Source organism: Lepidochelys kempii, chromosome 4 (genome assembly GCF_965140285.1).
Source record: "Lepidochelys kempii isolate rLepKem1 chromosome 4, rLepKem1.hap1, whole genome shotgun sequence".
Lineage (NCBI taxonomy): Eukaryota > Metazoa > Chordata > Testudines > Cheloniidae > Lepidochelys > Lepidochelys kempii.
The window spans coordinates 17,669,450-17,686,208 of NC_136383.1; the positions used below are offsets into that span (position 1 = coordinate 17,669,450).

The window sequence follows — 16,759 nt, forward strand, 5'->3', positions numbered from 1 at the left end:
TCAGGGTGTGTAAAAGCAATCCCCTTGAGCAACTTAAGTTACATCAACTTAAAGCTGTGTCTACATTGTCATGTCAGCGGGAGGCGCTCTCCCGCCAACATAGCTTCTGCCTCTCATTGAGGTTGAGTAATTATGCCAACGGGAGAGCACTCCCTTGTCGGTATAGTGCATCTTCACCAGACATGCTACAACAGCACAGCTGTACCGATGTAGCATGGTAGTGTACGCTAGCCCTAAATTAAAAATGGCTAGCAGTTTTATCATGTAAATGTTATTAATATAGCACTTTTCTCCCTGGTTTAATAGGTCTCTCAAAACCTGGATGATTTTTTGAGGTTAGAGATATGGGTAATTCCTTAGCTGATAACGTTTTTCTGCTTACTAGGAGAAGTCCTGCTTCTGTACAGTAAACATTTGTAAATCTCAAGTGTCAGAGTTCACAGGCATTTAATTTCTTAAGGATTACAAGTCCACATATATTTAACAGTGTTATATTAAGACTTTTTGACCAGTATTTCAGAACGGATCCATAACTGAACTTTACCATCAGAGTAATTTCAAAAAATAATTTTCCACAGAGTTTCAGTTTGCCTAGAAATCATTCCTTACAGTGCGGTCATATTCTGTGGCTGCCAACACCATCCTTTTGTTGTTGCAGTTGTAATTTATATTGCAGTAATGCCTGGAGGGCCTAGTCAAGATCAGGCCCATCATGCTAGGTTGATGCATAAACACAAAGATATGACCCCTGCCTCAAAGAGCTTACAGTCTAAGATGACCTTCAAAGTAAAAGGGAAAGGGATTCAATCAAACATACAATTTTCTTCTTTGCATTATAGAGAGCATGAACTATCCCCATCTGTCCCTCAAACTGCCCATAATTAATTGGATGATCTTCAGGTCTGGGTCTGCTTAAAATATTCAAATGTTTCTTTTCAGTTTTCTCTACAATGGATTCCTATTTCCAGAAGGCCACAAACTACCAGTTCAAGAATACTTATTAGAATGTAAAGATAAATTAGAGCTCAGAAAAAAAATATTACAAAGGTATTGACTAAATTTAGTGGTTCCCTCTCCAATTTCACCTCCAGAACATTATATCTAGCTTTGCCTAGCACATATTCTTTGTACTGGCCCTCTAGGAGAGAAGAAAATGACAACAGGAAAAAAGTTAAGGTATACAAAGAAAATCTACAGGTCTTCCTAGAGAGAGACAAGATTGAAATAAGTCCAACTCAAACTGAGTTATAATTAAACCCAATAGCTTATATGTCAATAAAAGATAACCACAGAATCATAAAAATGCAGGCCTGGAAGGGACCTTAAGAGGTCATCCAGTCCAGCCCCTTGCTCTGAGGCAGGACCAAGTATACCTAGACCATCTCTGACCGGTGTTTGTCTAACCTGTTCTTAAAACCTCCAAGGACAGAGATTTCACAACCTCCCTTTTAAGCGTATTCCAGTGCTTAACAATCTTATAGTTAGAAAGTTTTTCCCAACAGATTTAGCCAAAATTGAGTAGCATTTCTTGGAGATAACCACTGTAGAATTCTGTCTCAGAGTGACTGTTATCCAAAAGTTTACTAAGTTAATGAATAAAAAATATTTGTAATGAAAGGTACACTCCCTTTTCTATTTGCCTCTTGAATGAGATGACAGTTCAGATAATGTCCAATCAGCACTCCTACTTCTGAAATTCCCAGAAATCAAACTAGCACTAAAGCAATAATGCATGATCTAATCATGCAGATGGCTGAAAGCACAGTACTTCTACGCTACATAAAAAACAGTGTGAACCGTAACAAAACATTAACTAGACAAGTTATCTGTATTTTGTTTATACAAACAATAATATTTAGGTGGCAACATCTTTTGGGTAAACAAAACTGAAAATCAGTGCACTGAATGTGTATATAATTAAGAGAGCTTTAAAATGTATATACGCAGAACTTTTAGATATTTTTATACATAGATTGCAAACAACAAATTTCTTTTATTCATATAACACCATACTTTGTGCTTATTAGTCTGCTAACCTAGGAGATAAGTTATATAAACTACGTAGCAGAATAACAGACTATGGCAAGTGGGAGATCAGTGCAGGAAAAAGGAAATGTAAAAGTGGAGAGAGACTACTGCTTTTGGAAGAAAAAAAGGAGTACTTGTGGCACCTTAGAGACTAACACATTTATTTGAGCATAAGCTTTCATGAGCTTTGCATCCGATGAAGCGAGCTGTAGCTCACGAAAGCTTATGCTCAAATAAATGTGTTAGTCTCTAAGGTGCCACAAGTACTCCTTTTCTTTTTGTGGATACAGACTAACACGGCTGCTACTCTGAAACCTGCTTTTGGAAGAGCATTTTGGCTGAGATTTTCAACATCTATAGAAAATGCATTCAGTTCTCCTAACAAGTATCTTCAATATTAATAGCCAAATTAAATTATCTGATAGGTTGAACATCCTATCCTGATGCTTCTATTTTTTAAAATAATCAACTAACAATTAAGTAGTCTTGTACAGTGGAACATCCAAAGGACTGCCACATTTTCACTTTGAGAAGACTTAAAAAGCTTAAAATATTTTTTAAAATTAATACTTTGTGCTAGCTACAAAGCTGGCACCTTCTTAGTCATCCTCTGGCAGCTGCCCTTAAAAGCCTATGTTTGGCACACTAAATGTATTCTACTGGCAAGACTGTACTTTTTGCATATTTGTGTATTTCAAAAATTCAGTTTATATGAGCAAGTAATGCCATTTACACCTAAGAGAATAGAACAATGCAGTTGAAGAAAGTACAATCCGTAGTGGAATAGGTCAATCTTATGGGCAAAACACTAGAAGGTCTCCACAGAAAAGCTCTCTCTTTCAAAATGTGTGAGACAGAAATGAATATGGCAGCAAGAACTTCTCTCTTCAGTAACAGCGGAGTTTGCTCCTAAATGCCTTAGTATCAGAAAAGAAATGACAGTCTGAGAGGTGCTAAATTATTAGGAAGTCCCTTCCAAAACCATCCCAGAAAAATACCAACATGTGACTGTCTTACTTCACTTAGCAAGGTGAAAAAAAGTACTTTTGTGGTAATCTCCTTTACTGCAAATATTGCAAAGCAGGTTTTAAACAGATTTACTTCATTTTTTAAATAAAAGTATTAAGAAAGAATTAGCTGAGAAAAAGGAAACAGTGAGAAAGGATTTCAGAAATTGACAGTCACAGACTCACTTCCAAGCCATTTAACATTCACATGCCTCCACAGTTGTCAGTAGTATATGTTCAGAAGGTTTTATTATTTTCATTAGGCAGTAACTGTAGGCAATAGACATATCATAACAGTACTCAGTTTATTGATAAAGGAAAAAATATCTTTACTGAGAAATTCATTTGGGAATTTTTTTTTTAATTAATTTATCTACTACGGCATTCTTCTTGGACTAGCCACCTAATTCTTTTACAAGTTGACAAGTTGTTTTCCTCAAAGAACAAAGACAGACAGACAGTACACGCCGCACCACAAAAAGCAGCTTGAGAAAAAAAAAGCAACAAGAACAGTGACAAGAGAAACCAGAAGAGAGATCAACTTCTCTTAAAGGATCAGTACCTTTTCCTGGACAAAGCTGGCGTACCCCAAGGAGAGGGGAGAGAAGTCTCATTTGTCAGGCAAGGAGGGATCTGTTCTGCACGACTACAGACAAAACAGACAGGTTTGGGATAGAGAAGTTAGAAAAGAAAAGGAGAGGCCAGAAGCTTGTTAGTTTTACAATACCACCAACCAGTAAAAACCTTTATAGGATCCACCCTACAGAATCAGCAAGGACAACAAAGAATGCTACTGAGAAACATGCATCAGGTAAAACAAAGAGACGTGCACCATTCTACAATAATTAGGGAAACAAATGTTTTTGCTCATTACTCAGCAGATATGGTAATCTACACAATCAAACCAGCACATTAAAACATCCTTCAAGGTTAAGTAGAGCAGGAATTGACGATAGGTCATTTCTGAGCAAATAAAAAAATTTAATTAACTTGCATTAGATGGGATTAAAATAATATCCTGAGAATAAACTCTGCAAAAACATGACCATCAGATGGTTTAAGAAAGGAAGAAAAAGAAGTGTTGATTAAAGAAGAATGGAAAATAAAAGGAAATTAGAAAGGAATGCATTTGCAATGACACTAGAGATTCATCAGATTCCACAACTAGCCAGTATTACAGCATGTATTGTATACATCACCAATTGGTTAATTCAAAAATGTTTCTATCAAATATTTCCAAGCGATTTTAACACAAAGTAAATAGGATTTTTATGCTAATTTCTTTCGAGATGAAGGGATACAGATTTGTTCTCTTACAACATTAAAGGCAGTAGACAAACTCTGCAAAAACGAGAGCTTGAAGTTTTGCTCTTAAATTAATATTTAGGCACCTAAAGAAGTTAGGAAAATCTAACTGAGTTAAGAAAATCTAAGCACCCTGCAGCTCCTCGCTGACTTCATCAGAAACTGCCAAATGCTCAGCATTTTTATCAGGCCTCTTATTTAGCTGCCTAAATATTACTAGGAACCTAACGTGAAACATCTATTTTTGAAAATCTTGGCCAACATATAGCACATGGACATGGAACAGCAGCTTTGCAATTTAAGCAATGAAGCTTAAATCATCGCTGCTCTATTAGTTTCTTTAAAAAAAAGTTACAAGTGAGAACTACCTTCAAAAATAAGGGTTATTTTGTAGGGGACCATTAAGAGGTATATTTACTATATATGATTTTAAAATCTCAGGTAGTTAGCAGCCTCCATGGTCTCTCATGCTAAATTAATTTTAAAAAGCTAAATGGCAATTTCCAGGATGGCATCTCCACTGTCTAAAATAAATCTGTCATAACAAACGATCAAATGACTTGTTTTTAGTGTATCCCATTTTTATGGCAGTCAGAAGTTGGTATGTACTGCAAAGTAGCATATTTCTAATTTTATGATATAGTGGACAAAGATCAAGTACTTATGGATAATAAAAAAACTGGAGAAGCAGACTACTTGTTTACAGTTTTAACCCATCAAATGGTTTTAAACTAAATGTCTCTCTGTTGCTTGGTGTCATGACCTAAGACATTCAACATTAGAGGTCATGTTGCCATTCTTGAAAATAGCAATAAGAGAAGTTTACATTTGAGTAGAGGAAAATGTCTTGCTCAACTTTGTGGATGAAGAAAAAGGTGGTAACATCAAATCCTGCAAACACATTTCTAAAACCAACCATTTTTTAGGGAAAACAGATCATACCTGTCAAAAGAATCTGTGGCTACTCTGTAGAGATAAATAAAGAGTTTACTGCAATGCCTTAGTGTGGGTGCCACAGAGTCCATGGAGATTAGGTCATCCTCCAGTAGTCTTTGAAATGGTTGTGTATTTGAGGGGAAGACATTCAAGGGGCTTATTTTTCTTGAGTCTGAGTAGCAGCCAAGCAATCGAACAGCATCTGCCAGCTTTTCATACTGGATCTCTGTTTTGAAGAAATGCGAGTTGGCTGGCTCATAGCGCATTGCTGCAGTCAATGTGCAGAACACAGTGTGAAGCAGTTCAAACACTTGATTCTGGTTTACTTTCTCCCAGCCATTCTTAGGCGGAGAGCACAAGGATCTTTCCATAGCAACAAGTAAAGATGTGACATACACAAATCCACCAACTTTTCTAAAAACAGTTCTTGTGCGATGACTCTCTCTTAGTACTGAGAGCAGGGCCTATGGATATTCAAAAAAGAAAAAAGCATTGTTATTAATACCTTATAGCAAAGCATATATCTTGTCTGATATGCTAGCACAATTATTTATTTGTATTATGGTACTGTTTGAAGACCCCAAAAGAGATTGGAATTTTACATACCAGACAGACAAATACAGTATAAAGTCCCTGGTCCAAAGAGTTTACCTGCTAAATAGACACAGACAAAGAATAGAAGAAAGAAAGCATTATCCCTTTTTTACAGGTGGGAAACTAAGGGCCAAGATCACACCGGAAGCATGAGACAAAGTTAGCAATTGAACCAAGAATACCAGTCCAGTCCCTTAACCATAAGATTAGGTATATAAAGCATAAGGCATTGGCATGTAGAGACAGACACAAAATAACAACCTTTCACGTTAAAGCATTGTAATTTATATATCTAGAAATAAAAACAAACTAAATGGTTGCCAAACTCTGCATTTGTACTTTAATAAAAGATCAGGTTGTGACTTGTCAAGTGACATTCTGTAACAGTGAGATCTCAATATTTTTACCTTCGAGTTTCCCATGTGGCTCCCATCGAAATCTTATGCATAAAGTTGATGACTGAGTGCTGTCAACTGTATAACCACATCATTGTCCTTAACCATTGTATTGCAACTGGTGCTAAAAAGGAACTGAGGGACTGTTGGGCCCACCCAGCCCTTTGAGCCCTCACACAAGGGACGTGAGAGTGTCCAGGGCACAGGTGTAGAGGCAATGGACACTGCTGGCTAAAAAAAGTCCAATCTCACATCCACAGGGCACATGTGCACTAAGAGTGGAATCCATGTGGACAACCACTCTAAGAAGGTGGCTTGATTTTTCTCTCCTTATGAGGTAACTATGAGTTTGGTTGAGTAAGTGCTGAGATACTCTATTAGGCTTGCTGAAGAAAATTTAAGTTTCCTTACTAAATCTGACTCTTCATCAAATAGCGTCTTTAAAGATTTTATTTCCCTTTTAAAAGGCTACCATAGAAGATGAAAAGACCATTTTGTAAAACTAGGTTGCTCTATGAATGTAGTACTTTGCGGCTACTCTAAGGTTTAGCTGGTGAAGGATGACTTTTTTTTATTTTATTTTATTATGAGCACATTGTGGAGAGCACAAAGATTTTGACTGCAGTAAAACAAGTATTAGTTTTTTGGAATTAAAAGGACAGGATGAACAAAGAGTTACTCTGTCATGATGAAACTGGAAGTTAAGCTTTATGCAGAAATAACTTACAACTCACTTTCTCGCCTGGCAAAGTGGTGGCAATGAGAAAGGAGTATGTGACTGACGGAAAGTATAAGTGTCACCTTGGAGCTGAAAAGGAGTTTGCATTATTGTTTGCAGAACTACAGAATGCCCCATTCAGGAATAAACTCTGATTTGAGGTCTAAGTCTTGAATTGGTATAAATGAAATGACACACATGATAGCAAGTCACAAGGATGCCTTGTTTCATAAAGAAGTCAAGAGCTTCTAAAGCAGCTACCTAAACCGTGAGATGGCTTCAAATTGGGTCTCAATTTAAGCTAATGTACAGAAATTAAGAGAGATTTGTATGACACAAAGATGTACAATGCTCCAAACACTGAAGCAGCCAAAGGGTTTCCAGACACTTTGGAAGCCTCTACACACAGAATCCAACTCCTTCTCCCACAGCTAAAAAACAAAGGTAAAAAGTGTTAAAAATCTTATTTCTGAAACTTAAGTGAGCAGACATAATTCTGAATACTCACAGGAAGCAGGATGGTTGACTACAGTGGTGTCATTTTTACATAGATAGCTTTTAGTCCAGCCACATTAAAGTTTTTGTTCACTCATTTAATCCCTTGACTTTGTTTCAAGAGTGGAAGGAAATCTGACCCAGTGCTGGGCAGAGACCTCATTCATTGCTGATGCTGTTTGGATCATAAAAATCAGGTTCAAGGTCCCTTTTAGAAGCACTGCCTAACTTGCTTGCCAGCAGGGTCCTTTAAGAACAAGCTACAGGGTTTATGTTGAAATCACTAAGAAATGGAAGCATATACTCTGGGGACAGAAATGAGTTTCTCAGCTTCAATTTTTTTGACTTTTATAATGATTATGGTATTCTCTACTTATGGACCTTTTCAGAGAAAAGCCAGAGTAAGATTTTATTTAAGGATTCAGAGGTTGGAAAACTATACACTTTTTAACCTCTGTTTTAAAAGTAACTACAAAAGTCGCAGATTTTTCATCTTCCTACAGGATATCAGGAGACTATTCTCACTAAATAATCTGCCAATGTCATCCAAATATGAGATAACTTTAGAAAACTCCAAGAAAGACCAAAGAGATACTTGGTCTTCTTATTTTAATCAGAACTGTAATCCAACTCTACATCCTTAACCTTTGCTTTGTGCTTGTAGGTCACTGAAGGTGGGTCAGATTCCTCCAAGTCATTGGGAACGGTGCTGACTGAACACACAGATAGCAGGGAATCAGGTGAGTCTGAGTAAATTGAATAAAGAAAGAGAGCTCAGCAGGCAAAGTGTGGACTAGAACAATCAGACAATATGTTGAGGTACTGAACAACCACAGGTGGATTTAATGAAATTGAAATGGTTCAAGCTATTGAGCAGAATTTGTGGGAGCAGTGGGGGCTGAAGGGATTTCCAAGGCAAGAGGAACCAGAAATCTGGCAACCATTTTGACAGTGACACCTTGAAATGGAAGAACTGTACAAGACTCCCACAGTTAGCCAAGTGCTTACCGACCTCTAACAAAGCTATAAACACTTGGGCCGGACCAAGATGTTATGGTAGATAGTGGCCTGTCTTGACCTGCCTGCGGAGCACCAATACTGAATGGGGCAGATGGCTTGGGCTACCTGAGACTAACTTCTGCTGTTACATATGGAAGGACAAAAATTAGAACAGAAAGGAAAAAAAAACCCACTAGTTAACAGAAAAAAAAAGGAAAGTCGAACCTAACTGTAGGATTGTGACACCAGCCCTTGGATTCTAGTACTAAATTACCTCTGTTGTACCATTATGGGTGAGAATTACTCAGTAAATTAATGCCTCTCACGGTGAATGAGAATTCCCACAGCCTATCAGCTAAAACAAGGTGATGGCTTAACTGAATGTTAGCACAAGCAAGTTCTAATGTAAGAGCCAAAGACTGCAAACTATGCCTGGTCAGTCTATAAATTACTTATTGAAAATGCTCTTAAAGCCCCCCTACAGATATCAAAACTGATGTTCTCCAACATAATTCGCTAACTTAACTAGTTTTCTGTCTTTCATTGAATTTCTTTTACTTGACATGCCAACTGATTGTCACAGAATCTTAGAATCATAGAACTGGAAGGGACCTCAAGAGGTCATCTAGTCCAGCCCCTTCCACTCAGGACAGGACTATATTATCTAGACCTTTCCTGATAGGTGTTTATCTAACCTGCTCTTTAAAATCCCCAACGATGGAGATTACACAACCTCCCTAGGCAATTTACTCCAGTGCTTAACCACCCTGACAGTTAGGAAGCTTTTCCTAATGTCCAACCTAAACCTCCCTTGCTGCAATTTAAGCCCATTGCTTCTTGTCCTATCCTCAGGTTAAGAACAATTTTTCTCCCTCCTCCTTGTAACAACCTTTTACATACTTGAAAACTGTTATCATGTCCGCTCTCAGTCTTCTCTTTTCCAGACTAATCAAACCAAATTTCTGCAATCTTCCCTCACAGGTCATGTTTTCTAGACCTTTAATCATTTTTGTTGCTCTTCTCTGGACTTTCTCCAATTCATTCACATTTCCTGAAATATGACACCCAAAACTGGACACAATACTCCCGTTGAAGCCTAATTAGTGCGGAGTAGAGCAGAATTACTTCTTGCGTCTTACTTACAACACTCCTGCTAATATATCCTAGAATTATGTTTGCTTTTTTTGCAATAGCGTTACACTGTTGATTCATATTTAGCTTATAGTCCATTATGATCCCCAGATCCCTTTCTGCAGTACTCCTTCCTAGGCAGTCATTTCCTATTTTGTATGTGTGCAGCTGATTGTTCCTTTCTAAATGGAGTACTTTGCATTTGTCCTTATTGAATTTCATCCTATTTACTTCAGACCATTTATCCAGTTTGTCTTGATCATTTTGAATTTTAATCCTATCCTCCAAAGCACTTGCAACCCCTCCCAGCTTGGTATCGTCAAAGCAAGACACATTTAATGTCAGAGCTTTCTAACAGACTAACTCCAAGAGAAGAATTTATGAGTTTTTCATTTCTACATGCTCCATTTAAAATTGAAACATCTGAATTCAGTGTACTAGTTCTCAGCTGTTCTCTACAGGGCTAATATTCAACATCTGACTTCAGGAAAAAGAGTGTTAAAATTTTAATCAAATCCTTGTACATTGTTAATTTCTCTTAAATTCTAGCACAAAATGAAAAAAAAATCTATTCAGTTGAGTTGAACTTTACGAGATGAATCATGGAAGTGTATGGCTGGAAGCGATCTCAATAGGTCGTCTAGTCCCGTCCCCTGCACTCAAGGCAGGACTACGCAATAACTAGACCATTCCTGACAGGTGTTTGTTTAATCCAGCGGTTCTCAAACTGTGGGTCAGGACCCCAAAGTGGGTCATGACCCTGTTTTAATGGGGACGCCAGGGTTGGCATTAGACTTGCTGGGGCCCAAAGCACCAGAGTCCCACAGCCCAAGCCCTGGGGCTGAAGCCCAACCCCGAGTCCAAGGGCTTCAGCCCTGGGTGGCAGGGCTCAGGTTACAGGCCTCCCACCTGGGGTTCAAGCCCTTGGTCTTTGCCACCCCGTGCAGGGCTTGGGCTTAAGGTTTGGTCTCCCCTCATGGGATCGTGTAGTAATTTTTGTTGTCAGAAGGGGTCTCGGCACAATGAAGTTTGAGAACCCCTGGTTTAATCTGTTCTTAAAAACCTTCAATGACGGAGATTCCACAATCTACCCAGGCAATTTGTTTCAGTGCTTAACTACCCTGACAGGAAGTATTTCCTAATGTCCAACCTAAACCGCCCTTGCTGCAATTTTAGCCCATTACTTCTTGTCCTATCTGCAAAGGTTAAGAAGAACAATTTTCACCCTCCTCCTTGTAACAACCTTTTATGTACTTGAAAACTGTCATGTCCCACCTCAGTTTTCTCTTCTCCAGACTAAACAAATTATTCCCCCATCCCCCCCCAATCTTTCCCCATAGGTCTTGCTTTCTAGACTTTAAATCATTTTTTGTTGCTCTCCTCTGGACTTGCTCCAATTTATCCATGTTTCCTGAAATGTGGTGCCCAGAACTGGACACAATACTCTAGTTGAGACCTTATCAGCCCAGAAGGGAGTAGAAGAATTACATCTCGCGTCTTGCTTGCAACACTCCCTAATACATACCAGAATGATATTTGCTTTTTTTGCAACAGTATTACACAGTTGACTTAGGGCTCCTTTGAGCAGCCTCTTTAACAAAGTAATTTTCAGATTCTGAGACAGACTATAGATTTCCCTTTGCTTCTCAAATAATCTGAATTGTTACCAGTAACAATAAAGTTCATTATCAGCCTGTTCCTGATGTATCAATATTTTCTGAATAGGTAAATAATTGCTTCTGTAGTTGAGTAATTGAAACTTGCAGTTTGATAGTATGGTATTTGTATTCAAGTGAAAATCAAAAACTCAAAGCTTTAACGTGATACCATTAAAGCTCTCTCGAAGGCACATGTTTTCAAAGATCATATTTTCATGTGCTACTACACCAAAAAAATGTAAACCATCACGCTGGACGGTAGATATCACTACTGAAAAAGTCTAACAGTGATATACACATCATACACAATTTCACCACTTCTCTCTATGTTTAATCTTCTACAACTCTAAGACGTCTACGCATTACCTAATCTCTATACAAGAGACCTTAAAATTTTTAAGGCTACATTAATATCCATCTCACCTAACCAGCAATCAGCTCACAAAATCTAAAGAGTATTTGTATGTAAAGCTAGTAGTGAAAGATGAATTCTCCATATTTTCTTATACTTATTGGACACATTTCCACCATGGTCAGGGCTTGTGGTAAACCAAGCTGGGCTGAGAAAACAGTGTTCATTCCATATCAGGTTTAAGTTAGAAGTTGAACCTCAAGGATGCATCAGGACTGGCTATGAAATGCTGTGGACAGTTTGGATTAAATGAAGGCCTCCTCTAATTGAAAACTCACAGGTGTACCTACTCTTATGAGATTTCAGCTGCATTTGAATCAGAAATTAAACCCTTTCTAATTTAGAATCCAACACAAATCAGGCTAAGATTAGAGGTACGAAACAAGCCTCCAGCGCAAAATCTGGGGGTTTGTTCTCCGTGATCCAGTTTTGGCCCAGATCTAGTTATAAAATTTTCATTTAACAACAACTCTGGCTCTGTTTACAAAAAATGAGATTTTGCCAAGGAAAAATTCAAGTATGGCACTAAAAATATGCTTCAGTTCCTGTGCGTGTTACGTTGTTTTTTAATTGGACCTAAATAATTTCTTAAAGCCAGATGGAAAGAGACTGCTTTTAGAACTTCATTTCCCATCCACCAGTAATCATTACACCTAATGATAACAAATGTAATACATACTGGTCTCTTTTTTGCCAGCTGTGTTTAAAAATTTGAGATCTGATTTGTATAAGATTTTAATTCTTAAGTCATTGAATTGTTTTCAATATCTGAATACCGTCACGCATAAAATAAAAGTAGTTCTACAGTGTATATTCTAAATTTTTAAAGTTGGAATTTCATAAGTAGTTTAGGAGTGGAAAGTATTAAGTTTTATTGCACTTACCCGTAATATATCTGTCTTCAGTTGTAGTTCTGTAGGTGGAGCTGAGTGCATCAGCCCTAATAAAGTGCCCATATCATCATCCCCACTAGGTGATAACACCAGTTGCTGGATAATCATCAGTGCATGCTGTCGACACTGTGGATACTTCACTATATTGTGTACACACCTTGCACCACCAAACTCCCTGAAAATACCTATAGCATAAGAAAAAAAAAAACGGGAGAAAAAACACAAGATACTGTATCAAAACCTTGTTCAAGTGCACTATCACCGTATAACTGAACATAAAATGCTTCATTCTTCACCAGTGCAAATTCAGTGACCATTTTCATCGATCACACAGAAGTTTACAACAGCTTTTTATATGAAAATGAGCTGATCACAGTTAACTGGAATTCTAATTGTATTCTCCCCTGGAATATTTTATGTTCAAAGTTACCATTGGGGTAATTTTATAGTCCAATTCTAAGAATTTCCATGTCACTCTTACAGAAGGCTTCAACACTGGTTATTCACTTCTTTCATGCTACAGTTCAAAGAGTGGTGGGATGGACCCATATTATTTTTTCTCTGACCCATGACCATAGAAAGGGTAAACTGTTAAAAAGCAGTGATTGTCATAATATGCTTGTACAGTTCTTAACACAACAGGGCCCCAATTCTAATTAGGCTTCTGGGTGTTACTCTGTAACAAATAAATTTGTAGTAGTAGTAGTGGTAGTAACTGAAGATGGGCTCAGTCCTTTTACAGTATTTTCTACAGCTTAATTCCCTGAACATGTAAAAATCTAATCATTCAGGGAGGACACCTACACTACATCTAACACTTTAAATAAATAACATAATATAATATCAATAAATTTAAATAAAAAAACCAGTTACTTTGTCTTATTACCTACCTTATTACCCCCCCCCCCCTTTTTTTTTAAAGTAAGGGTTAACAAAAATTCAGAATTTTGTTTTATTGAAGAGGGGGTCTCAATCATTTCTCCTTTCATTTTCCCAATCGTTAAACAAAAACGTGTCACCTGTGCAGTAACTGACGTTCTTGGAGATGAGTGTCCCTGGGTGCTCCACTGTAGGTGTCGGTGCGCCACTACTCAGAGATTTTTACAGCAGTACCCGCATCAGCCGCACATGCGCGGAGCCTGCCTCACATACCAGTCTTGTCTTAATAGTGCGCATGCGCGGCCAAACTCCTCAGTTCCTTCTCTACAACGGAGACTGCCCCAGCTTCGAAGTAGAGGGGAGGATGGTGGGGAGTGGAGCACCCACAGGGACACTCATCTCAAAGAACGTCAGTTACCGCACATGTGAGTAACCTCCTCCTCTTCTTCTTCAAGAGGTGTCCCTATGGGTGCTCCACTGTAGGTGACTGAAAAGCAGTATCTCTCAAGGAGGTAGGGACTTTGGATCTGGAAGGAATGCAGTAGACAGAACAGCTCTGTCCACACGCGTATTGGTAATGGGTCCCTGTGTAAGAGCATAATGTTTTGCAAACCTATTTTCAAAAGCTCAAATGGCATCTCTGGCAATGTCCTTAAAGGGGGACGTTATGTAGAAAGGCCACTGCGGCCGCCATGGATCCCCAATTTTTGCTCCAGATCCCTAAATGGCCCTAAATGAACTCACAACCCTGGGTTTAGCAGGCCAATGCTCAAACCACTGAGCTATCCCTTCCCCCAATGGTTCAAATGGTTTTGGGTTAGGCATGTTAAGACTAAGGGGACGTCCCAGGACGGATTAGACAGTTTGATGCATGATATAAGGTTTGGGGTCCCTTAAGGAATCACTTATTAATGGGATGAGCAAAGATAGTCCTATCGTTGATGGCATCACAGAACATTGTAATTGCGGCCAAGTGGAGTTTGATGGGACTGAGGGAGAGCCCAGATGACTATCTATTATAGATTAAATTAACTATTAGTGGGAGAGGCACGGAAAAAAGGAGCGGTGTTTGTGACAACCCACCAGTGTATAAATCTTGTCCAGTTATAAAGGCAGGTGGTGCATGTAGAATTTGTTGTGCTATGAAGGAGTACATTTTGAACCTGCTCCGAGCAAGTTCACTCGGCGTGAGAGAACCATGAAGGAGCCAAACCTTGAGGTCTAACATGGTTAAATTGCGGTGGAGTAGTAGACCCTGTTGTTGGGACAAGAGATTCAGGCAGAGGGTAGTGGGATGGGTGCAGAAAGCGACATCATGGTAAGGAAAGGGTATCATGCCTGTCTGGGCCATGTGGGGCCATCATTATGACCCTGGTTTGGTGTGTTCGTATTTTTATCAATTATTTGTGTATTAGCGGTATCGGGGAAATGCATACATTATGTCGGTGTTCCATGGGAACATGAACACATCCCTCGAGGAGTGTTTGCCTAGTTCCACTTTGGAACAAAATCTTGGGCATTTCTTGTTTGCTACAGTTGTCAAAAGGTCTGCGGTTGGGTATCCCTATGTGTGGAATATGTCTAGTACTATATCCTCGTTTAGTTCCCATTCATGGTCTATGGGAAATCTTCTGCTGAAGTCGTAGTGGTGGTATTGAGAGAGCCAGGTAAGTATGAGACACCAATTCCATCATTTCATCGCTTATGTACAAAGAAGTGGGATCACCCCCCTACCCCCCGTTTACATAGAAGATGAAGGCAATGTTGTCGGACATTATCCTGATACGTTGGTTTTATATGAAAGGAGAAATTGGAGGCAGGCATTGCGTATTGTTCAGAGTTCTAAATGTTGATGTGAAGGGATGTCTCGGCAGGAGACAAAAGACCCTGGGTAGCATATTGGGGCATGTGTACTCCCTATACCGTAAGGGATGTGACTGTAGTTAAGACAACCAATGGGACGCCCTGTAGAAAGGGGACCCATAGCAAAGGTTGTGAGGCAATGTCCACCAGTAGAGAGAGTCCTAGACTCTGGGAGGTCTGTATAAAAGTTTGTTCAGACCATGGACATTCAGTCTGTAGACAGTGGAATCCAACTCTGGAAACAGAGGCGAGCTTTCCTGACTACAAAACTGCAAGAGGCCATGTAGCCTCAGAGTTGCAGGCAAGCTCGTGTAGCCACTTGTGAACTGTTGCACAGCTTGGGAATGAAAAGGTTGATAGTGTTAAGAAGGTGGAGTGGGAGAGATGCTATTCTTTTGCATAAGTCGAAATGTGCTGCTATGAACTCCAGTTGTTGGGTGGGAGTGAATGAAGATTTTCTTTGTTCATTCGCAGGCCAAGAGCATGGAAACAGTGGACTGTCCGTTGTGTGGACTGAATGGCTTCTTGGAGAGTCCTGGCTTTGAAAAGACAGTTGTCGAGGTAAGTAAAAATGATGATTCTTTATGAGATGAGCTGTTATGACTGCGACGAGTTTGGAAAAGACAAGTTTTTTTCCGGTCGAAAGGCCAAAAGGTAAGGACCCTGTACTGGTAGTGTTGTGAGCCCAGAACAAAGCAAATAAAATGTCTGTGGGCAGGATGTATGGTCACAGGAACATAAGCATCCTGCAGGTTGAGGGCTGAAAATCCAATCTCCCTGCTCCAGCGCTGGAATTATGGTTGCAAGTGTCACCTTTTAATTATTATTATTAATTTTATTTAATAAATTTATTGAGGCATCTGAGGTAGAGAATGGGTCGTCATCCCCTAGTTTTCTTTTGTGTTCAAAAGAAATGGGAGCAGAACCCTTTTCCTCTGTGTTGGTCAGGCGCTGCTCCTAATTGGAGGAGATGATGAACCTCTTGGTGGAGCAGTTGTTTGGGGACCAAGGGTGGGGGTGGGAGAAATGGGCACTGAAGTAGGGATGATGTTTTCTATACTGTTGGTCACATCTTCACATTTGCTTGTTAGTGGGAGGGGGCTGACATGGAGCCGATGAATTGGTATGGCGACATTGATATCCTGGTCACGGATGTTGTTGTTCACATTGTCTATGACTTTCTGGAGTATACAGTGGGTAGCATGGATGTTGAGAAGGTTGGTATCTGTATGGTCTCTTCCTATTTGTAGGGTTTGCATACAGAGAGACCATAATGTCGCTCTCAAGTCCTTCATGGAGCGAAGCACATCATTGGTGTTACTGGCAAATAGTTTTATCATCATCAAAAGGGAGATCTTCTATGATATTCTGAACCTCGCAAGGAAAAGAAGACTATGAAAGCCATGAAGCTCGATGCATCACGACTGCTGTAGCGGTGGACCTTGA

At 39.2% G+C, this 16,759-nt stretch overlaps 1 protein-coding gene across 9 annotated transcripts in view; it reads right to left on the bottom strand.

Annotated features, from left to right (window-relative positions):
• Positions 1–16,759, bottom strand: part of WDFY3 (WD repeat and FYVE domain containing 3) — a 262,135-nt gene that overhangs the window by 134,197 nt on the left and 111,179 nt on the right. For 8 of the 9 annotated variants that reach the window (XM_073340560.2, XM_073340559.2, XM_073340563.2 and 5 more), the window contains 3 exons: positions 12,563–12,756; positions 5,283–5,740; positions 3,598–3,681 (listed from right to left, as the gene is read on the bottom strand). In XM_073340560.2, the coding sequence (XP_073196661.2) occupies positions 3,598–3,681; positions 5,283–5,740; positions 12,563–12,756 (736 nt within the window). The remainder of the gene's footprint in view (positions 1–3,597; positions 3,682–5,282; positions 5,741–12,562; positions 12,757–16,759) is intronic. The other variant, XM_073340566.2, reaches the window with a different exon arrangement.